The 23,962-nt window shown below is 49.0% G+C and overlaps 1 protein-coding gene across 1 annotated transcript in view; it reads left to right on the top strand.

The window, feature by feature from the left end:
* Nucleotides 1–23,962, top strand: part of THSD4 (thrombospondin type 1 domain containing 4) — a 627,447-nt gene that overhangs the window by 589,603 nt on the left and 13,882 nt on the right. The window contains 6 exon segments of the mRNA XM_055132044.1: nt 9,755–9,930; nt 12,623–12,719; nt 13,748–14,026; nt 19,442–19,571; nt 20,817–21,021; nt 21,478–21,651. Coding sequence (XP_054988019.1) covers nt 9,755–9,930; nt 12,623–12,719; nt 13,748–14,026; nt 19,442–19,571; nt 20,817–21,021; nt 21,478–21,651 — 1,061 coding nt within the window.

The following is a 23,962-nucleotide window of genomic DNA, read 5'->3' as shown; positions in this document are numbered from 1 at the left end:
CATTTTTGTTTTGTTTTGTTTTGTTTTATTTTGTTTTGTTTGGGGATCATTCCCTGGTGGTGCTCAGATCTTAGTCCTAGCTCTGTGCACAAGAATCACTCCTAGAAGGATTCGGGACCATAAGGGATTGCACGTTACCCTGTACTATCTCTCTAAAGCCCAAGTTTCTTTTTTTTTTTTTAATCTACGCCATCCACTAATGGGATCTCTGACAAACAACATTAATTGATGCTGAAAATACAAGTAAACTTTCCCTGTGGTTAGCAGGTATTCAGAGGAAATTCGGAGTCTAATTTGCCAATGAACTGAAAACAAAGCCTTGACATTACCCTTACACCTCTCACAACCCGTGACTGTAAGAACCAAGAAGAAAACCACCTTCCTTCTCTGAAACTGTCATTTCAGTCCAAATGTTATATATCATGTTCTAGAAAAATCATTGCTTTGATTCTAGCAGAAGCTCAAAATGTCGAAGCAAATCTGAACCAAAAATGTACTTGTGATAGGTCTATCTATTTGTTGAGAAGGAAGAGGAAGAGGAGTAGAATTGCTGTTTTGAACAGAATTTTTCTGCATCACTACATATATTTACCATTTTGGTCAGAAGCAAGGGAGATGTTTTCAGGGTTGACATTCTTTTTTTTTTTTTTGAAGTTGACATTATTAAACAGAAATATCCAGATGTAAGCAGGACTTCAAGAAGTTTCCAAGAATCTCTTATCTGAATTTTAAGGTTGAAATAAGAGAGATACACACCACAGAGACTGGCACACATTCAAAAGAACAAAAGCAACCAGTGCTGGCATGGATGTGGGGAAAAAGGGACGCTCCTTCATTGTTGTTGGGAATGCCAACTGGTCCAGCTTTTCTGGAAAACAATATCCCGAGGATGCAAAAGAGCACAGTAGAAATGACATTTGTACCTATTTATTTATTGCAACACTTTTCACAATAGCCAAAATATGGAAACAACCCAAGTGCCCTAAAACATGACTGGTTAAAGAAACTTTGGTACATCTACACAATGGAATACTATGCAGCTGTTAGGAGAGATGAAGTCATGAAATTTGCTTATAAATGGATAGACATGGAGAGTATCACGCTAAGTGAAATGAGTCAGAAAGAGAGGGACAGACATAGGGGGACTATACTCATTTGTGGAATATAGAATAACATCACATGAGGCTGACACCCAAGGACAGTAGATACAAGGGCCAGGGGGATTGCCCCATAGCTGGAAGCCTGCTTCATGAGCGGAGGGGAGAAGGCAGATGGAATAGAGAAGGGATCACTAAGAAAATGAAGGCTGGAGGAATCAGTTGGGATGGGAGATGCGTGCTGAAAGTAGATAATGGACCAAACATGATGACCTCTCAGTGTCTGTGTTGCAAGCTATAATACCCAAAGTAGAGAGAGAGTATGGGGAATATTGTCTGCCATAGAGGCAGGGGAAGAGCGAGAGAGGGGGGTATACCCATGGAGGCAGGGGGAGTGTGGGAAAGGGGAGGGTATACCGGGGATACTGGTGGTGGGGAATGTGCACTGGTGGAGGGATGGGTGTTTGATCATTGTGAGATTGTAACCCAAACATGAAAGCTTGTAACTATCTCACGGTGATTCAATAAAATTTTTTTAAAAATTTAAAAAATTCTTGCTACTCCTATGAGTATTTGAGTAAGCTGGAGTCAATTTCTGTCTTTTAATACTCTGGGATTTGGAAATACAAGATATATTCCACATTTTATGTGCCTTGTGCCCATATTATGATACCTGGCTCCCAACTAAATCAACTCCAGCTACAAGTTCTCTGGGAAAATGTGAGTCAATGCCGCTGCAGTGGACCAAACCTAACCCTAGAACCCAGCAATTCTACTTCTGGCTGTGTCCCCAGTAAACTGAGGATTTATATATACCAGAAATATCATCAAGAATGTTTATAGCAGCTATACCCTGCTAAGAGTTCTGAACTGGAAACAATCCAAGAGTTGGTGGGTAATTTTTAAAGTAAATATAAGTGTGGCCTCATCATATAATATAATAGTAAATAGTTACAGCTTCTTCTCTGTTTGGGGCTATGATTCCTTTGGCATCTCTGGATAACTTCTCAGGACACTGTTTTTAAATCCATAAAATAAGATATTCCAGTGTGTCTGTGTCTGCCAGGGCTGGGGAGCTGCTCTCAAAGCATGTGCTTTGCTTGGGGGAGCCCTGAGTTTTCTACTGGCCCCACACCACCCCTGAACACTGTCAGGTATGCCTCCCCGCTGCCCTGCAAAAAAATGTATTTGCATCTGTGATGTCTAGTGAGTGCAAATGTGATTTCTGTTAATGAGGCAGACACCATAACACTTTTAGGATTATGGGTTGCCACATACATTTGCAAGAGAAGAAATACTACACTTCAGGAAGAGGTGCTTGAAAATAAAGATGGAATTAACAGACCCCTTTCACGTCCGGGAAGAATAGTTGTGTTCTGATTTTAGAATATACCGGTCAACTCAGGGGTGCCATGTCTCTCTTGAGTTCATGCCCACCGGTATACTTCCGTAGAAACTTACAGATAGCCAAAAATGGCAGCGACACCAACCTCCATGGGTCTGTGGTGGCACTCGTGGTGTCTGACCTTCTCCTTGGGTTTGTTCTGCTACATCCCTGTTAGCTTCTAACTACTGAAGCACTAAGCTTAGAATTTTGCTAAATCACTGTCACTGTAGCACTGTTGTCCCATTGCTCGTTTTACTCAAGCGAGCACCAGTAACGTCTCCATTGTGAGACTTGTTGCTACTCTTTTTGGCATATCGAATATGCCACGGGGAGCTTGCCATGCTCTGCCATGCGGGCGGGATACTCTCAGTAGCTTGCTGGGCTCTTTGAGAGAGGCAGAGGAATCGAATCCGGGTCGGCCGCATGCAAGGCCGACCTATCGCTCCGGCCCTTTTGCTAAATTCTAAACTTATAATTGTGCCTTAATTTTCCAAAAGATGAACTAGATATCTGCTCATAGTGATCTCTCTGATTCAAGGAAACAGCCTCTTAATTTGATTCTGAAAGCCAGGAGCTTTCCCAACACAGTGCTATTAAGACTGTGTTGCTGTGTAGCGGACAGAAGGATAATAGAGCAAGTAGGGCATTTGCTTCGCATGCAGCTGACCCAGGTTCAATCCCTGGTATCCCATATTCCCACCCTGCCCCCAGCCCTTCCAGGAGTGATCCCTGAATACAGATCCAGGAGTAAGTCCTGAACATAACCGGATGTGACCCCCCCCACCTCCGAAACACAAACCAAAATGAAAAATAAAAGAGGACTGTTCTGGTAAGCATATCAGGATAAAGAATCAGGACTCGTATTTCTAAGCAGTTCCTATGTGGATTTTGGAGAAGGGCATTGTTGGGGCAGAGAGCTTAGGCTAAATATAGATGACCAGGATGAATAATTAAGACTGGAATAAAAACCAAATGTCAAAAAAGAATCAGTAGTTCCTCATATCAGACTTTGCCAAAACTTGAAATTCTGACTCAAAGCTTCTAGCCAGAATCCTGAGTCACCTACATTTTTTTCTGTGAGGTAGTTCTGGGTGTCGTTAACAGTCCTGGAACTGCTCACAGGCACGAGTTGTACTGCAGCTGTTTTTGATCTGCTCATTGTGAAGCTATTTCAGAAGCTGAAATGTGCAAAATCAGGATATGTTCACTAAAAATATGATATGGCTTTTTAAAAAATAAATGGTTTGCTATTACATGGTGAAAGATTCATCTAAAACTTTAGGGAATACAGAGATGTCTCCCCACCCCATGCCAGGCTAATATCACCAAGGGCATCGTAGAGGAGATAGGTGTGCCCCTCCACCCACCCCCAAAAGAACCCCAGCAGCCACAAACCCCATTCACTACCTAATCATGTCCGACCCTCACAGGCTCACCCCGAGCCCACATATATGAGACTGAAATGTAAAATATATATATATATATATATATATATATATATATATATATATATATATGCGGGACTTGTGACTGGGAGCTCCAGGCTTCACAGAGTCGGGAATGGGCCCCTGCACCCATCTCCCTGCGCTTCTGCTTTCCTGGCATCATGCACATGAACTGCCTCTGGGCACCGTTGAAGTATGAAAGGTCATGACCCAGATGCATGAATGAATCTTGGAAGAAAGCAGCACACTACAGAGGTGTCTCTGGACCCCAAAATCACCATCCAGTTAAAAAAGGTTTTTTTTAACTCCAAGTCTAGCACCTATGAAAAAAGTTTAGTATTCCAGGAGCCCGTGGCCATTTTTGCGGCCCCACGACATCTTGTACAATTATGCAACTGATATACCAAAAGTAGCACACCACATTTGATGGGGTGTAAAGTTGAAGAAAAACTAATCTTGATTTAAAAAATAATAATATAGGGACCCTCTGCGGCGCTTAAAGACTTTGACTCCAAAGATGTAACACATTCGGGCATCCAGCGCAGCACCCGAGAGCAATGCATTGGGACACCAAACTGGGCTACAACTCGGTGCTGCTGGGGGTGGATTTTTTTTTCCTCCCCACCCTGTCTTCCTGCATGGAAAGCGGCGGGCTGGCGGCACCATGTGGCAGGCGCCATCTTCTGATTCCAGACCCACAGGTATTCGGATTTTACTTTGGGGGCTCCCAGGAACTCATGGGAAGGGGGCGTAACCGGCAAGGCCTCGGCCCAGATAAACCCGGAGCCGCTGAGCGCGAATCGGACCCTCTGCGCCTAAAGACTTTGAATTCAGAGACTTCTTACAGCAATGCACTGGGACTGTGAGCTGGGCTATGTAATTTCTGGCAGAATTCTCCCTGGACTTTAACATTTATAATTGTCAGCAATGTGAATTGGTTCCATTTGAACAGGTCTGACTTGGGGGGGAAACTCCAAATAATAACAGTAAGTTTTTGTTGAAAATATTGAAGGTTTTTAATGTAGCAGCCACCTCTGGACTGTGAACTAAGCAAAAGCCCCACGCTGGCCGACGTGGCGTGGCGTACACCATACTATGAGGCGCAGGAAGGGGGATGAGGGGGAAAAGGAAAAAAAAAAAAGGGAAAAGGAAAAAGAGAAAAAAAAAAGAGAGAGAGAGAGAGAGTTATGTCAACTATAGTGAGTTTTGTGTTGAATTATGGAATGTAATCAAGGTAAAGAAAAAATGAAGTGAAATTCATTAGTTATACAGTAGGGGGTGGGGGCGGGGGGTATACTGGGGTTTCTGGTGGTGGAATATGGGCACTGGTGAAGGGATGGGTGTTTGAATATTGTATAACTGACATATAAACCTGAGAACTTTGTAACTTTCCACATGGTGATTTAATAAAAATTTTAAAAAAAAAAGAAATATAAAGTGATAATCATAATTTTACAAAAAATAATAAACTGACATTGGATTTATAAAAAAAAATAATAATAATAATATATATGTGTACATATATATGTATACACACACACAAGACTCAAATTCTAACATGTTAATTATCTCTAATACAGGGGCTTAATGGCCCCAAGATGAGATACAACAATTTTTACACACTTTCCTCTAAGGAAATCTTTTTGATCATTTTTAGTCAATTATTTATAACAAGCAATACAAAATAAATTACTTAGCATCTGCCTTTTAGGCAGGCTTGGGTGATGGTGGGAAAACTTGAAATAATGGTGGTGGGAAGGTATAATGGTAGTGGGTGTTGAAATACTGAGTTTAATCAATTACTATAAACAACTCCTTGAAAATAAAATTTAAAAAACTTTAGGAAAGATGCACAAATAATAATAGTGGATAGTCAAACTATTCTGGGTTCTTATTTTTTTATTTGCGGAAAAAATATTTGTAACTCTCCTATGCCATATTTGAAATGATTTTTTATAGATTTTTTTGGCTTCTTGATAACAATTTCTCCTACAGCTGCCATGAAGAGCAATAATCTTAGCCAGACCCTTCCTAAATTCTAAGTCTTAGATGTATCAGTAACTTTATAAATCATGGTTTTTAAATTAAACTTAAAATTTTAAAGATATCTCTAAATGGGATTTTTAAGGAGAATCTGCTTTTTTAAAGCAGATATAAAAGGGGAGTGTAATACACACACACACACACACACACACACACACACACATCCCTCCCAGGTATTTCTATTTGTATTGTTACTTTATACAGGCACACCATGGAGATTGTTATGGGTTTGGTTACAAACCACCCCAAATAAAATGAATAAGGTGTCACATAACTTTTTTTTGTTTCTGAGCACATATAAAAGTTACATTCTATTAACTAGAAATAGTGTTATGTCTAAAAAACAATGTCATGACTTAATTAAAAATGCTTTATTGCTAAAAAATGCTAGCCATCATCTGAGTCCTCAGTGAATTGTAATATTTTTGGCATGAAGAAGATCTTGTAAAAATCCTAGTACCTTCAAACGACAATAAAGTCAAAGTGCAGAATACCTGTATTCATTAAATTTTTTAAAATTTAAAGACAGTAGGGGCTGGCATGATAGCACAGCGGGTAGGGCATTTGCCTTGCATGCGGCCGACCCGGCTTCAATTTCCAGCATCCCATATGGTCCCCTGAGCATGGCCAGGGGTGATTCCTGAATGCAGAGCCAGAAGTGACCCCTGTGCATCGCTGGGTGTGACCCAAAAAGCAAAAAAAAAAAAAAAATTTTAAAGACAATAATATATGCATATGATAAAACAAATTTAAGTAGTAATAAAGTGATATAAAATGGGAAATACACGTCTTCCTTCTCAACTCCCAGTCCCATCCAAACCCCAGAGTTCCTGTCCTTGACTGGTACCAGTTTTATGATTCTCTTTCCTGAAAATGTTATGCATGTGCCGACCCATTTTCGTTAAGCGCTTTTATTAAAAGGTATATACAAATGCATGCCACACAAGTTCTTTTGTTTTTTTTAATTTAAAAATGCATCATGGTGGAGCTGGAGCGATAGCATAGCGAGTAGGGCGTTTGCCTTGCACGCGGCCAACCCGGGTTCCAATCCCAGCATCCCATATGGTCCCCTGAGCACCGCCAGGGGTGATTCCTGAGTGCAAAGCCAGGAGTAACCCCTGTGCATCGCCGGGTGTGACCCAAAAAGCAAAAAATAATAATAATAAATAAAAATGCATCATGGGCTGGAGAGTTAGCTCCAAGCACTGGGTATATGTTCTACAAATGGGAACCCCAACTTTCATACTTTTCCCTGCCACCTCCCCGTTTAAACTTTACTTAAATACCACAATTCACAAAATTGTTCATAATGCAGTCATTTTGGGTGTTCAGTGTTCCAACGCCAACCCCACCACCAGTGTGACCTTCCCTCCAGCAATATGCCAAGTTTCCCATCTCCCCAGCCCACCCCTTTAGCAGGCACAAAATAATTTATTTTCTATTGCTTGTCAGACTATATATCTCATAATCGTGTTGCTTAGGCTATTGTCCAAGGATTTGCTGAGCTGCCAGGTGCTAGCTTGGCCCTCTGTTCTATTGCTCTCGCAATACACTGTGAGAACAGTGAGCTTCTACTCAGCTTTCCCTCTGATTTCCTGTCTTCCTCCCGGGCTGTGTGTGCTGTGAGCTCTGGAGATCTTCTCAGCCTTGCATTCGGGGCCACTAGGATGACCCGGCAGCATGGCATCTCGGGCCCACCAGGCTTGGTGTGGCTGTAGCTTCTCTTAAGATGAGCCATCTGGTGAGTCATGGAAGCAGGTATGGGTGGGGGGAGGCCAGGGACCTCCCACAGGGCAGGAACTCAGCCTGCCCAATGCTGAGACGACTCCAGTGACCTGTGTCCCTAGATCCAGCCTACCACGTTCATCTTAGCAGCAGCTTCTCTCCGAGATTCCAGCTCCCATTCTCGGCACCACATGGTCCCCTGAGCCCCTGAGCACAGAACCAGGAGGATCCCCTGAGCACCACTGAGTGTGATGCAAAAATAGACTAAACTGAGATCAAATGAAACACAGTGAGTTATGTTATGAAGTTCTGCCTGTATCCACACGCAGGTCAGATGGATATAGAGGCCATTGTCTGTTTATCCACCTTCGCAATACTCAACAGATGATGATTTAAATGGTTTTTTTGTGTTGCTTATTTTTTCATATGTCTGCAGAGAATAGCACTGTAGCACTGTTGTCCCATTGTTCATCGATTTCCTCGAGCAGGCACCAGTAACGTCTCCATTGTGAGACTTGTTACTATTTTGTTTTTTTTTTTTAATTTTATTGAATCACCGTGACATAGTTACAAGATTTTGTGTTTGGGTTATAATCACACAATGATCAAACACCCATCCCTCCACCAGTGCACATTCCCCACCACCAATATCCCCGGTATAATCCCCTTTTCCACCCTCCCCCTGCCTCTATGGCAGACAATATTTCCCATACTCTCTCTCTACTTTTGGGCATTACTGTATTGGGCATATCAAATATGCCATGGGTAGCTTGCCAGGCTCTGCCATGAGGCGGATTACTTGCCAGGCTCTCTGAGAGGGATGGAAGAATTGAACCTGGGTCAGCCGCATGCAAGGCAAATGCCCTACCCACTGTGCTATCACTCCAGTCCACAAGAAAAACTAAGAAAAGAATATTCTTAAGAAATACTGTAAGAAAAAGAATATTCTTTATGTAAAATGACAATGTAAGTGTGGTCATACATCCATTATTCATTCAGTGTGAATCACACACATTTGTGAGTTAATAGGTAATAAATGGAAACAGCCTGGGGCTGGGGGGGGGGTACTGTAAAGGAGTGGTGGGGACTAGGGTGATCCAGCATGAAATCTACATCCCAAAGAGGCACCTGCTGATTGCTGCGGGGGTGGGGGGGGGGGCACAAGGGCCCATGGAACCGTATTAACATGTCCTTTCTTTCATAAGGAAGGTGTGAACTGTAAATGTTTGGATTTGGGGTGGGGAGGTCGTTTTGTAATTTCTGGTTTGGGAGACATACCCAGCAGTGTTGCAGGCTACTCGGGATTCAAGGCCAGGCAGTGTAGGGAATCAAGCCTGGGAACTTCACGTGCAAACCTGCACTCCAACCCTCTGTGTTTTTTAATATGGAATCTTTCCATTCTTAAATTGGGGGGGGGGGTATTGAAAGAATAAAAAGAAACTACCGAGGCCAAATTGAGCTTACCCGTGGGCCTGCACGTCAGAGCCCACCAGAGTAGCAGAGTGAAACAGCTTCCCGCCCCGAACTGCAGTCTTCCTCCTCTTTCTCCTTTCCACCCCTTTCCATTATCCTCCGTTCCTGACCCCCTCCAGTCCTTCATTTTAGACGGAGTCCAAGGGCTTGAAGGGACCGAACAAGGAGTGTTTCAGATGCTTTATAGTGCCCCTGGACCTAGAGTCCTAGAGCAGCGTTTAACACATACTGACTCCAGAGGAACAAATAAGCCTGCCATTGTGTGTGTATGTGTGTGTATGTGTGTATATGTGTATGTATGGATAAGTATATGTGTATACATGCATATGTGTGTATTATATATGTATATGTGTATGTGTGTATGTATATGTATGTGTATATGTACATATGTGTGTATGTGTGTATACATGTGTGTACATGTATATGTATGTATATGGGTATGTGCGTATATGTGTGTACCTTTGTATGTGTATATGTGTGCATGTGTATATGTGTGTATGTGTATGTGTTTATATGTGTGTGTGTGTGTATGTCTTCTGTATGCTCCAGGTTTGCCTGAGCAATGTCTCCTTTTTCCCCAACAGCCCTGCGAAGCCGTTCAGGCCGTTCCATCATCAATGGCAATTGGGCGATTGACAGACCTGGGAAATATGAGGGCGGAGGAACCATGTTCACCTACAAGCGTCCAAATGAGATTTCAAGCACTGCTGGGGAGTCCTTCTTGGCTGAAGGTCCTACGAATGAGATCTTGGACGTCTATGTGAGTTCTATGTGGTTTCCGGGTGGTTCTCTAGACACTGTATCTCACTGCTTCTTGGGCCAGCACTGACAACAAGCAACCAGTCACTGTCTAGCTCAGTAGGAATCACTTGAGCATTGCCCCGTGGGCGCCCTGGCTTGTGTGCCACTCACCTCGGCCATTCACCTCGGCATGGACCTGGCTTGCCAGGAACCTTTAAACTCCCCCAGATGGTTATTATCGTCAGTTTATTGACCCAGTAAAACCAATTTTACTTGTTGAACCAAATCAGAGGCAAAACACATCCTTTATTTCATGAACGTTGGCCCTCCTCCAGGCCCTTCCCTCCTACTGCTAATTTGGCATATTTTCTTTTTATGGCAAAAGCAAGCAAATGCCTGGAGCAGCGAGGACTGCCCACAGTCCCCGGCCCTTCTAAATTCTTTTCGAGCAGGCACAGGAAGAACTCCAGAGTATTCCAGATGACACAATAAAGCTCAGAGTAGCAAAGCTGGGCTTTACCAGAGGTTCCCGCCTCGCAGAAGACACGACTCTGATTTTACAAGAAGCTACAACATTAAGTTGCCTGGGAGTCAACCATGTAGATTCTTATTTTTGTTTGTTTTGTTTGGAGGCCACACCCAGCAATGCTCAGGGGTTAGTCCTGGTTCTGCACTCAGGAGTCACTCCTGACAGGGCTCTGGGGGACCATATGGGATGCCAGGGGGCACACCCCAGGTCAACTGTGTGCCAGGCAAGCTTCCTGCCCGCTGTCCTATTGTCTGGCTCCCTGTAGATGCTTGTTTTAAAAAGAAACCACTAGAATCCAGTGTTCTAAAAAAAAAAAAAAAAAAAAACGGAAAATAAGAGATGAGAGATACACCATAAAAGCTCAAAATCACATTTTGATGGCAGAAATGAGCCCATCCCTTGGCAAGCCTCCTCCCAGGGTCTCCGACCCAGGCTAATGTACACAGCAAATGTGGCATTATTAGAGCTCTGAAGCTGTCACCTCTTCAGCGCCGTGGTTACACACTCACTCCCCTTGGGCCAAGTGGCTGGAGGACGAGAAACTATAAAGGAAGCCTTGTTCACTCTGAATATTTGTTTTAGACTGTCCACTTGCTTATTGGAGTCTGGGTAAGTCTCACAAGGCATCAGGGCAGAAACCCAGGCTGTGGGTGGTCTCAGAGACAGGGACCAACAGTCAACATGGGGTGGAGTGTGCGGGGCAGAAGATCCCCGGGAGAGGGAGGGAGGTTTTAGCCCCCGCCACCTATGGGGGTGTGAAGACAAGTGAGGGGCTGAAGGGAAGACAGTGAGGTGCTCAGTACTCAGGCCCCGTTTCTAGGTGTGAGGAGTTAGTGATGCTGCGAGACCATTTTCAGCCTTTCCACCTGCAACGGGGACAGCAGTTGCACAGATAGAGGCTCCGCTGGCCAGGGAGCAGGGAGGACCAAGGGCAAACTCACGCTCCCAGGAACCAAGCAGCACCCAGGAGGGCCTCCTCCTCCTCCTCCTCCTCATCCTCATCCTCCTCCTCATCATCATCCTCCTGCCTCGATCAGAAGCAGAGATTGGGGGAATGGTTCCGAGTTGCAGAGCTAGTCCATAGGGAGAGCCTGGTGGGAGAGTGGCGGGGGTGAGGCTCCTTGCCTGCATCCCCCAGCCCCTGCTCCCTGCCCCCAAGAGCAAGAGCTGGGATAGGGGGCACACAAGGGGAGGGGGTGTGCCTGCTGGGCTTCGCTGACTCCCTCTGGCTCTCGGTCCCACACAGTGTCTCGTGCTGGTGTCCACCATCCCTCGCTGCTCCCTGCTTTTGTCCTCAGCTCCTGAGAAAACTCGACTTGAAAACACTGACTTCCCTCTTACCTGTTTTCCTTGCCATCTCTTTGTGCTTCTGGAGCTTATCGTGGACAAAAGGGGACGGGACTCACGGGTCAGTGGGAGAGAGGCTTGGGACTGACCCTTCCTGAGTCCATCTCAAGGACCAGTGGAGGTCTGGTGGGACCTTTAGGAGGTCTTGAGGGACCTTTAAGAGCGGAACCCGGCTCGGCTTCGTCTTTACACGGCTCTATCTCGCCACCTAGTGTTCACGAGGCTCGGAGCTCGCTTTCTCTGACGTGGGAGCAAAACCTGAGCCCTGGGCCGTGGGTGCTAAGGTGCCCACAGAGAAGTGCTGCTACTGTCACTCTCGTCTCCTGTTTAGAATTGACCCTTCTTAAGTTTTGTCTTTCTGTTTTTATGATTCCCTCTAAGACTATGGTTTTCACTCCTCAAAAGCAAATAGCAAAACTGGTCACATGAAATAGTTTTCATCAAATCTCTCTTGGGCTGGAGCGATAGCACAGTGGGTAGGGTGTTTGCCTTGCACGTGGCCGACCCGGGTTGATTCCTCTGTCCCTCTCGGAGAGCCCAGATAGCTACTGAGAGTATCCTGCCCGCACGGCAGAGCCTGGCAAGCTTTCTTTGGCATATTCGATATGCCAAAAACAGTGACAAGTCTCACAATGGAGACGTTACTGATGCCCGCTCAAGCAAATCGATGGACAATGGGATGACAGTGCTACAGTGCAAATCTGTCTTGAGGCCAGCACTACTGTTAGGTATGGATCACCGGTCGCATCCACCCAAGGGCCACTTAAACCGGACACCACAGCCAGTGGGAAGGGAGGGAGGTGTCCTGCCGTGACGTCAGCCTTTGTGTTGGCAGATGATCCACCAGCAACCCAACCCAGGAGTGCACTACGAGTACGTCATCATGGGGGCCAACGCCATCAGCCCGCAGGTGCCACCTCACAGGCGACCAGGTAACCCCTGTCTAGGGACCAGACATCCTCTGTCACTTCCTGAGAAGGCCCCTGCCCTTTCCTGGTGCTTGTACCCTGACTCTCACTGAACCCAGAGAAAATGCCTGAATGCACACGGCAGAGTCAGAGTCACAGAGGCGGTCACCATTGGTCTGCACCTTGGGCCATAAGTGCATTTCATTTACCTGGTTCAGAAATGAAGCAGGAGCCGGGGCTGGCTCGGTGGGTAAAGCATACGCCTTGTATGTGTGGGGTTTGGGTCCCATTTCCCGTACCCTGTGCCCTTACCTCACCCCCAGCACCACCTGACTCAGAGCACTGCCAGGTGTGGCCCCCACATAGACAGCGATTGCCCCCAAAATGAAGTGTATATTTGAGGTCGTCCTTCCAGTTTGATATTTTGAAATGCCTTACATGAGTTTCCTGGTGCTACTGTGACAAATGGCTTCAAATCTTCCCGATTTGCTTCATACCTTTCCCATTTCACAGTGTTAGAGATCAGATCAGGAGGAACCTGGGTGTAGCCCAGAAAGGCCCAGTGTAAGTGAACCCACTTCAAAACCATGTTGCCCAAGGTCAGTAGTGTTCCATTCACGACTGTGGAATCATTTATTTCAACTAGTATCTAAGGCCATTGAAGTTCATCCCCGTATTGCTATTTCAAATCATGCCTATTTGAAAGAGTGAGAATATTTGTACCAAAAAAGTCCCAGTACCTGGATGTCGGATCTAAAGGTATGTGCATTTAAAATTTGGATATGAGGCGGAGAAATAGTCACAAGGTAAGGCTCTTGCCTGGTATGTGGCAGACCCTCAATCAAGTCCCGGCATGGGCTATGTCCCCGAGCACCACCAGGGGTCACTCCTGAGCACAGACTCCCCTGACACCACGGGCTGTGGTTCAAAACCCCGACAGACAAAACTAACGTAATTTCATTTGGAGAAATATTGTCACATTCTCCGAGCACTTTCCTCTGTAGATCTCAGCGTCCAACCCTGCGCCTGTTGTGTGCTTGTGCTTCTCCCAGGGGAGCCCTTCGGTGACCAGCTGCTCCCCGAGGGAGCACGAGAGGAGGCGGAGGAGGAGGAGGCGGAGGAGAGGCGCGAGGAGCGGGAAGGCGCGCGCGGCGGGGCACCTGACCTGCTCGCCTCCGAGACCGCCCAGACCTTCCCGGCCAGGCTGCCCGGGTTCCCCCCGCACCCGCCCGACAACGCGGTGCCCCCCGCCCCGCAGCCCCCGCGCCGGAGCCGGGACCACAACTGGAAGCAGCTGGGGACCACGGAGTGCTCCACGAGCTGCGGGAAAGGTGGGCCCGGGCGCCCGCCGCGCGGGGCAGGGGCGGGGCAGACGCTCCTCCACGCCCGCGTGTTGGGGTTCCGGGGGCCTCTGGGGGCTCGGGTCGCAGCGCGCCTCCCTGCACGGGCGTGGGTTAGGGTCTCCAGCGGCGAGGGCAGAGAGGCGCCCCCGCAGCACGCCCGCGCCCTCTCCCAGACCGCCCTCCGCCGCAGCGCTGCAGAGCCCTCACGTCGGAGACGCTGTCCTGTTACTTAAAGCTGTAAGACAGCCGCTCTCCTATGGAGTGTCGCGCGCGCACACACACACACACACACACACACACACACACGCACACACACACGCACACACACACACCCTGGCTTTCTTACTAGAATGGGTTAGCATAATCGGCATCAATTTGTGTCCACCTGCATGCGTACACACAGGAGCACACACGCACACTCACCCACATACACACACATTCACAGACACACACCTACACAAACACACCCTGCCCCCACAACATATACCCACCCCCACACACAGCATCCCGTACACACAAACAACCCTTCCTATACACACACACACTGCCCCATACACACACCCCACACCCCATATACACCCCACCCCATACACACACACTTCATCCCATACACACCCCACCCCATACATACACCCTGCCCCATACACACCCCACCCCATACACACACCCCACCCCATACACACACACCCCGCCCCTACACATACATCCCACCCACACACACACCCTACCCCAACACACACACATTCCACCCTCGCGCACACACACATACACACACACTGCACACACATACACATACCCACATATACACACCGCCTGCACACACACACAACACCCTATACACACCTCACCTCGACACATATACCCCACCCCAGCACACACACCCCACCCCATACACACCCCTCCCCCCCACACACACACCCTTGTGTCTGCCTTTGGGAAGCTGGATGTCGCTATCCACTGTATCTGTATCCACGGCATCCACTTGCTTGTCTCTATGTCTCTTTGCTTATTTTTAAGCTCTTTCAAGTTCGTGTTTTCTCTTGAACATGTATTCATTTCTTCCTTGGCCCTCCCCACAGGCCCCTCACATCTAAGCAAGTTCATTCAATAAAAACTATTTTGCTTCACAAAAAAAAATTATTAATTAGGGACTGAAAGAATAACACAGAGGTTATAATGCTTGCCTTGCATGTGGCCAACATGGGTTCAGTCCCCAGCACCCTTCAAGTTCCCGTGAGCCCCACCAGGAGTGGTCCTGAGCACAGAGCCAGGAGCGATTCCTGAGCACTGTCAGTTGTGTCTCAAAAAACAAATAATAATAATAATATAATTTTAGTATTGATTTTTTAAAATAAAATAAACAGTGCTGGTTCTGGGCTAAAGGGATACTGAGGAATATGGAAAGACAAACCCAGCTCTGCTGCCCCGCCCCTCCCTTCTCAGGCCGTCCTCGCCTTTTTTCTTTCCTTATGCTATGACCACACTCGGGGCTGCTCCTTGCTGAGCCTGGCTAGCCCCCCGCAGCCCTGCCCGGACACCCAGGGCAGATGAGCCAACGCTGCCACCAAAGGTCAACTCGGGGCTGTCGGCAGTGAGCACCAGTGTGCTGCGACCGAGGAACCCCCCCTGGTGCTGTCCTGAGGGGGCACAGCCCAGGCCCAGGCCCCCTGCGGCCTCTCCACCTGTTCCCTCCACCCCTCCCCAGCTGTCTCCCATCCTTCCTGGCAGAGCCAACCAGACGTGCTGCCGTGCCCGTGTCCAGGCTGCCCCCGGGATGCCTTCCAGTTAGAGATGTCAGGGCGCAGATGGGCTCCCAGCAGGCCCCAGGAGTGGCCCCCACACTCACCCTACTGTCTAGCTGGGCAAACTCAGCTCAGTGGTTCCCTGGTCTTCCAAGACTAGCGTTACGTCGTAGGTTTTTATTGTTGGGAAGGTTTGGGGGTCACACTCAGCAGTGCTCAGCCAAAGCCTTGAAGCCCCAGGTAGCTCATCAGATATTGAGACAATTACGTCAGAAACTGTTGTCCTGTTACGGTGAAAATTCTAGCACGTTGGAGGCCCGGAGAGTGTAAATGTCCAGCCAGTCAGCCACAGAGCTAAGCGCCCTGCTCTTTAGGGCGGAATGTGCATGGCCAAGGCTGGGTGAGGAGTGTGTGTGTGTGTGTGTGTGTGTGTGTGTGTGTGTGTGTGTTGTCTGTGTGTTGTGTGTGTTAGGGGGTGGGGGCTGTAGGCAGTTACTCACAGAGGAGCAGCTTGCTTCCAACAGTTAGGTTGCAATTTTTATTGGGGGTTGGGAGGACTAGGTTTGGGGATCACACCCAGTGGTGCTCAGGGACTGTGCTCTGGCTCTGTGCTCAAAAGTGATCCCTGGCAGAGCTCAGGGGAACAAAAGCAAAGCATGAAGTTGAACCCTAGTTTCTTTTTCCTTTCTCCTTTCTTCTCCACCTCCTCCTCCTCCTTCCTCCCAAAGGATGCTCACAGCCACGTGCTCCTTAGTAATACTGCACTGCTGCCACTAGGAGGCAGCAGAGAAAAAACAGGCATCAATAGGTCTTTTTTTTTTTTTTTGAGAATGTAAAATTTCCTGTTAACAAATTCTGATTTTATTTCAGAATAGATGTATCCTTATTTGGTCAATGAAACCAGGCTATATCTGGGGACGGGAAGACAGTACAGGGGTTAGGGTGCTGGCCCTGCTCGTCCCAAACGCTGCAGGACCTCGCAGAACTCAGCCCCTAACACCGAACTGGCCGAGAATGGCTAGGAGTGACCTGATGACCCTGACAATAAAGATGTGTCGATTCTTTATTTACCCCTTAGATAGGCAGCGAGGCTCTGGGGATTCAGGGCTGAAGAGAAGAGACCTGGCTGTTCACCCCCTCACAGAGCACAGAGTAACAGAGAAGGACGAGATCCAGTGAACGAGGATAGTGAGTTTCAAAAGATCACAAACACAAAGGGGACCAAAAGGTCTACAAATAGGAAAATAGAACCCCAAAAGGGATGGAGTGATTCACACAGGGACAAGTGACAGCAGGTTTGGTTGTGGCAGTCACGCATCACCATCTCCTCTCCCCCAGGACAAGCCCTGAAAGGTCCTGGGATTCAACCTCACCCTCTGTGCTCTGGTCTGTTCACACTGTACGGTCACCCGCTATGGTTACGACAGTGCCAGGGACCACACGCAGGGCCTCACGGGCAACAGGCCTGTGCTGTATGGCTGAGCCACAGCACCAGTTGGGCGCCATGTGTGAAGAGTACCCATGACACAAATGAGGAGCTCAGAGCCAGCAGCATGCACAGAGGGCATAAGGCACGTCTCTTCAAGAGCAGTTCGAAACCTGGCTTGGTCAAACCTCCAATAACAAACCGAACGTATACCAAGACACACTCATCATTTTCCACCATTCGAAGAGCTAGTGTGTAGAAGGAACAGTGAGGATCGTGTAGAAGGAACAGTGAGGATCTGACCGTGACAATGAGGAGAGCAAGGCCTTCCGCATACCTGTGAGGCAGACACAGCAGTAAAAGTTTGGATGGAAGTGTTGGTGGTAGAGAGAGGAGATAAGCTTCCTGAGCACCATTTAGGAAGGCAGGAGGAGGAGGGGTGGAGAAGGAGAAAGGAGAAGGGAAAAGGAAACCAGGCTGTTTGATTACAATAAGAAAGTAAGAGGGCCGGAGCGATAGCACAGCGGGTAGGGCGTTTGCCTTGCACGCGGCCGACCCGGGTTCGATCCCCGGCATCCCATATGGTCCCCCGAGCGCCGCCAGGAGTAATTCCTGAGTGCAAAGCCAGGAGTAACCCCTGAGCATCGCTGGGTGTGACCCAAAAAGAAAAAAAAAAAAAAGAAAGAAAGTAAGAGCCCTGGGCATTTCCTGTGACTGTTTTGTTGTTGTTTAGCAAACTGATAATAAAAAATTTATTGTCTGAAAACAGGAGTCGACACCTCCTTCCCCCAAGATGGGTCCTGGGGAACATCAGGCACGGGACTGAGAAGCTAACTGCCTCCTAGGAAGCCGATATTCATCCAAATAACGACACCCCTGCCTCAGGGCTCTGCCAGGAAGTGGGTCAGATACTTTCATGGAGGAGGAAGCCAGTGGTGTTCTGACCTTTCTGGAATCTTCTCACTTAGCTGCTCCAACCTGTCTGGTCTGCCCTTATTCACAGCCAGCACCTGCAGGACACCTTGTCCAGCAGCAACTATCTCCCCGCCTAGACACACGAGCGTACACCCACCCCAACTCAGTCCTTTTTTGGGTGCAGGGGTCCTCTCTGAAACCTTTTCTCTCTACTATCTCCAGAAAGCCCTTCAGGAGCTACTATTTTGTGCTCATTTTATCTTAATTAGAATTTTTTTTTATTCTTTAAGTATTAGGGTGATATGGCTTATAGTAAAGTTCATCAGAGTGTCACCATCCCTCCACCACTGTCCAGAGGCTCATCTTGGCTGCCTGCCCCCTCCCTATCCCCACTACCACTGGCCCCCTAAGTTGCCACAACCGGTCACCTTAGTTCCATCACCGCAGTCTAAGGATGTATTTTCTTTGGCTGTTATCTGTTCCCTTGCTTGGTTTCTTCATACCTCACCTATGAGTGAGATCACTATTTAATATTGGCTTTCTCTTTTGGTTTTATTTCACTTTTTTTTAATTGAATTGTCATGAGATACACGGTTGCAAAGCTGTTCATGATCAGGTTTCAGTTGTACAATGTCCCTCCACCTGTGTACATTTCCCATCACCAATGACCAGTGTCCCCAGTTTCCCTCCTGCCACTCCCCATCCTTGCCTGCCTCTATAGCAGACACCTCTCTCTATCTCTCCTCTCTCTATCTGTCTCTCTCTCTCCCTTGCTCGCTCACTCTCTTTCCTTTCATGCATTATGGTTTGCAATACAGGTACTGAGAGGCTATCATATCCCTTTACCTTCTTTCAGCATTCAATATTTGATCCAGAGATCATTTTCAACTGTCATTGTCATAGTGGTGAGGAATATTTAATAATAAATATAATAATAATAATAATAATAATAGTAATAATAATAATAGTGAGGCTGATACTCAAGGACAGACAAATAAGGCCCAGGTGGACAGGTCCCTGGCTGGAAGCTTGCCACAGTGGGGGGGAGAGGCCAGTTAGACAGAGAAAGGTCTATTTCACTTAACATATCCCCCTTCTGTTCCATCCATGTCCTAACAAAACACTTCCCTGGTCTGCAGCAGAACTGTGCCACTGTAACTCTAACCAGTGTGTTTTCCAACCCTTGGGTTGTTTCAGACCTTGGATCTGGTTACCAGCACTGCAGTGACTGTCAAAGATGCAAACATCTTTCTGGTGAATGTTTCCGGACGTGGCCTGGGGCCTGGGGGCTGCCCGGCACACGTGCTCCTTGCCTTGCAGGGTCGCAGTACCCCATCTTCCGCTGCGTGCACAGGACCACTCAGGAGGAGGTTCCCGAGAGCGCCTGTGATGCCAGCATGAAGCCCACCCCTGAGGAGGAGCCCTGCAACATCTTCCCCTGCCCGGCTTTGTAAGGCACCCCGCCCACCATGCCTCTTGCTCCCCGCACCGCACCCTAAGAATACAATCCGATGCTTAGGTCTGAACTCTGGAGCCATGAGACTCGGCGGGGGGACGCGGGGCAGTCGGCCTGGCAAGCACCCGTCTTTCGGGGCTAGAACAGGTAGCCCATGGTCTCCGGTGGTCAGCATGCTGCATCTGGCAACCCCTCCCTCCGGGGAGGCCCACTGTTGGTAGCCGAGAGCAGCGTTTCCTAACTCGGGGCCATGTGGCCCCCGTGGGCCCCAGGATACTACAAGGGTAAAATGCAGAGATTTTACAAGGGTAGGGCATTTGCCTTGCACATGGCCAACCCAAGCTTGATTCCTAGCATCCCATAAGGTCCCTCACGCCTGCCAGCCAGAGCACAGAGCCAGGGATAAGCCCTGAGAACCCCCAAACAAAAATGGAGTCATGCATGACATGACGGGGTGAACCTGTAAGGTGGGGGGCGGGAGGGGACTTAGGAAGTAGCCAAGATCAGAAGAAGTATGAGCCACATGGCCTGAAGCCAAGAGGGAAGCCAGGAATTACTAGGCAGAGGGCTCAGTGCTGATAGCGAGCTATGGCAAAAGAGAGGATGAGGAAAATGCTTCTGCCAGGAGAAACCAGGAAACAGCTCTAGATACTGGATAATAATAGGGGGAAAGAGCCCTCCAAGGGGTCACTAATGAGCTTGTGCCGAAAGCTTATTTGATGGGTTACAAAGAGAATGCCAGATAATGCTGAAAGCAGCGTATTAAAAGTCCGTTTAAAAAATAAGAATAAGGGCCACAGTGGCAGTGGGTAGAGTGTTGCCTTGTATGCCGTCGACCCTGGTTCCAGCCCTGACACCCATGTGGTCTCCTGAGCCCCACCAAATTGATCCCTTAGCCCAGAGCCAAAAGGAAGCCCGGAACACAGCTGAGTATGGCACCAGAGCAAAACAACAGTAAGGAACTCTGGAATAAGAGATCTAGGTGAGCTCAAAGTGAACTAGAGTCTGCAGATCATTAAGCCATGCTGCAGGTGACAGGCTGGAGGGAGGCCCTTTTTCCGTGAAGAAACATCTCTGTACCTGTTGAGTTTGCTCATCCGCGTGGAGTTCCCAGGCACAGTTCCTGCCTCTAAGTCAGAGGCCCTTGAACAAGCCCGAAGGGAGGCCGGGGGCAGGGAGGGGGGCCCCTGCTCTCCTCCGCTGGCAGCTCTCCAATTCTCCCCTCTCTCCCCTGCCTAGCTGGGACATTGGTGAGTGGTCTGAGTGCAGCAAGACCTGCGGCCTGGGCATGCAGCATCGCCAGGTGCTGTGCCGCCAGGTGTATGCCAACCGCAGCCTGACGGTGCAGCCCTACCGCTGCCAGCACCTGGAGAAGCCCGAGACCACCAGCACCTGCCAGCTGAAGATCTGCAGCGAGTGGCAGGTCCGCACAGACTGGACCTCGGTAGGCAGCGGGCAGCTCCCCTCCCCCCATCCGCCCCCCCGAAACCTGCCTGGGAGAGCCCGAGATCCCCCAGAGAAGCCCAGCCATGCAGGGCTGTTTGGGCAAACCATCAGGGCAGCCCACTGGGTGTCAGGCGAGGCGACTTTCAGGGGACCCCCTGGGAACTGTGCATGTTGGCGTCCCCTTCCCCCTGAATTATGGCAGGGAGCAGACTGGACCCCCACACCGTCCTCCCCATATCGCAGATGAAACACTTGAGGCCCAGGGTGACAGCCCAGGCCCGACAGCCTTGGTGGTGTGGGTGGTGAAGCTGGGCAGAGCTGCATTGCTGGGGGTCCCAGCCACACGAGGGGTCTCCCAGGCATCCTGGTGCCGGGAGCAGGTAACAAGGACAAGGGCGCAGCCCTAGAGAGCCCCACTCGCACCCCACCCCAACACTGCTGTGGGCTGTTCCAGTGCTCAGTGCCCTGCGGAGTCGGGCAGCGGACCCGGGACGTGAAGTGCGTGAGCAACCTCGGCGACGTGGTGGACGACGAGGAGTGCAACATGAAGCTGCGGCCCAACGACATTGAGAACTGCGACATGGGGCCCTGTGCCAAGAGCTGGTTCCTCACCGAGTGGAGCGAGAGGGTGAGCGCGGCCGTGCCCAGAGTGGGGTTGGCACCAGCTGTGGCGGGCAGCGAGGGGTCAGCCGCAGCCGTGGGCGGTGAGGTCAGCAGTCGCCATGGCGAGTGGGTGTAGTGGGGTCAGCAGCGGCTGTGGCCGGCAGTGTGGGGTCAGAAGCGGCTGGTGGGCAAATGGGGTGATAGTAGTCATTTGAAACACCCTGAGGGGGCGGGGACAGCCAGTGGTGGCAGGCAGAGTAAGGTCTCCAGTGCCGGGAGCAAGGGCTGTGGGCAGGTCGGATGCGCATGTGCCGCCGTCATGGGTGCCCGACACAGAGGACGAGGCGGAAGCTGGGCACTGTCCCCAGGGCAGCCCTGACTGCCAGGAAAGGCACTGAAAGGAGCTGGCGCAGATCGTCAGCTCCAGTTTTCATTTTGGGGCCAGACCCAGCAGAGCCAAGGGCAGCGCTCGGGATTGAACTCAGGGTCTCTCGTGGGCTTGGACCACATCCTCAGCCCTCAGGTTTTCTTTCGGTGAGGGTCTCCCAAACATTGCTCGGGGGGTCTGGGAACCACCCCTGGGGATATGTGTGCAGCTGAGCCGGCGGTGATAGGTGAGTGTTAAGAACCTGGCACTGTGCATCCCCAGGACCATACCCACAGGCACTGGGGGCAGGTTTTCTGCTTGTGTCTGAAGACCAGGGACCCCAAGAGTGGAGCGTGGGTAGGAAGGAGTGCGACAGTCCTCAGCATCCCTCATACATATTCCACAAGGGAAAGGGCGTGGAGTGAAGAGCTCCCCACCGTCCGTCCGTGGGTTCTGCCAGATGCGGTAGCCCCTCCCAGCCTTCTCGATAGCGCAGTAGCTTCCCTGACTGCCCTCCCCATGCCAGGGAGCAAAGGTGACCAGACTCGGTGCTCCATTATGTGCCCCCAGGTACCTGAGGACAGGACGGCGATGGGCTGATTTACAGCAGAGGAGAGCCCTGTGTGAGCGGGCCGCTGAGTTTAATCATACTTGAGCACACTCAAAGCCCCTGAATTATACACTTTTTAAAAAGTATTACATTTAAATTGGTACATTTGTCACAATTGTTCCCCGCGGACTTTCTCCTCTAATTTGAAATTTGATTTAAAGATGAGAAAGAAAGAGCTTAACCTGATTTCTGAATATGTAGACCTAAACCCCATTTTCAGTTTTCAAATTCTGTATTGGAAGGTTCTACAAGATTTCTTGAGTTTCATTTATCCTGGTTCTTTCTTTTATTGGTTTTTTATTATTTTTAATGAATTTTTATTTTTTTATTTTATAAGTTAGCTCACAATATTTGATTACATTTAATATTCAAACACCAATCCCACCACCATTACACTGTCCCACCACCAAATTTGGGATGTTTCCATCCAAAGCCCCAATCCCTGTCGCAAACACAACCGAAATAATGTATTTTGTATTGTCTTTATGAAGAACTGCTGAACATGCTTACAAAAAAGTGTTCATATAGGAAACAGTATGAAGATTGTTATATTTTGTCAGGAGCCATTAAGACATTCTATAGGATATCATAACATGTTGTTAAAGTTTGGGTAATGTGAGCTGTTGTGTATATATATATATATATATCTGAAAATATGTATATATGCATATGTATATATATTTCCCGCTATGATTTGCTGCCTACTGTCTGAACCCCATCAAATGTGGTGTGGTAATTGTGGGGAATGGGTAGGATGTGCCGCGCGTCTGAGAAAGCGGCCTCGCAGTCCAGGAATATGTTCGCTCATGTGTGTTTCCGCCCGAGAATGTGGGGAGCAGCCTTGAGTGTGGCGGCGGTTGGGTTGTGGGGATTTTTGGGTTGTGGGGATTTGGGTTGCCAGGGTGGGCCCCCTGGGGTGGAGAGAGCTCTCACCTGCCCCCCTCTGGGGTGCCCCGAGTGAAACAGCCTGGTGCAGAGTCAGGTGGCATGGCTATGGGGGCCTCACATCATGCTCCTGTCTGGGAGAAGCAGCCGTGTGATCTGGATGGTGGCCGATGATGAGATTGTCTGGTGCCAGCAAGAGGTGGCTTATGGGTGTGACCTCGGAGACAGGGGGAAACTGGCAGAGGATCTCCGCTCCCGGTCCTGTTGAGCCCAGCGTCCCAGGTCACAAAGTTCCACATTACCTGGCTTTCATGGGACTTCGCTCATGCGTGAGGCTCGGCCCAAGCATGGCAGCAGTTGGGTTGTGGTTTTCAGCCTCCAGGGCTGCGTCCCTTGGGGCCGTGAGGGCTCTCACCCCCCTCTGGGGCACCCCGAGTGAAACAGCCTGGCGTGGAGTCTGGTGGCATGGCTATG

Source organism: Sorex araneus, chromosome 3 (assembly GCF_027595985.1).
Source record: "Sorex araneus isolate mSorAra2 chromosome 3, mSorAra2.pri, whole genome shotgun sequence".
Classification (NCBI taxonomy): domain Eukaryota; kingdom Metazoa; phylum Chordata; class Mammalia; order Eulipotyphla; family Soricidae; genus Sorex; species Sorex araneus.
The sequence above is the reverse complement of the archived record's forward strand: the minus strand, read 5'-3'. Positions and strand labels throughout refer to the sequence as shown.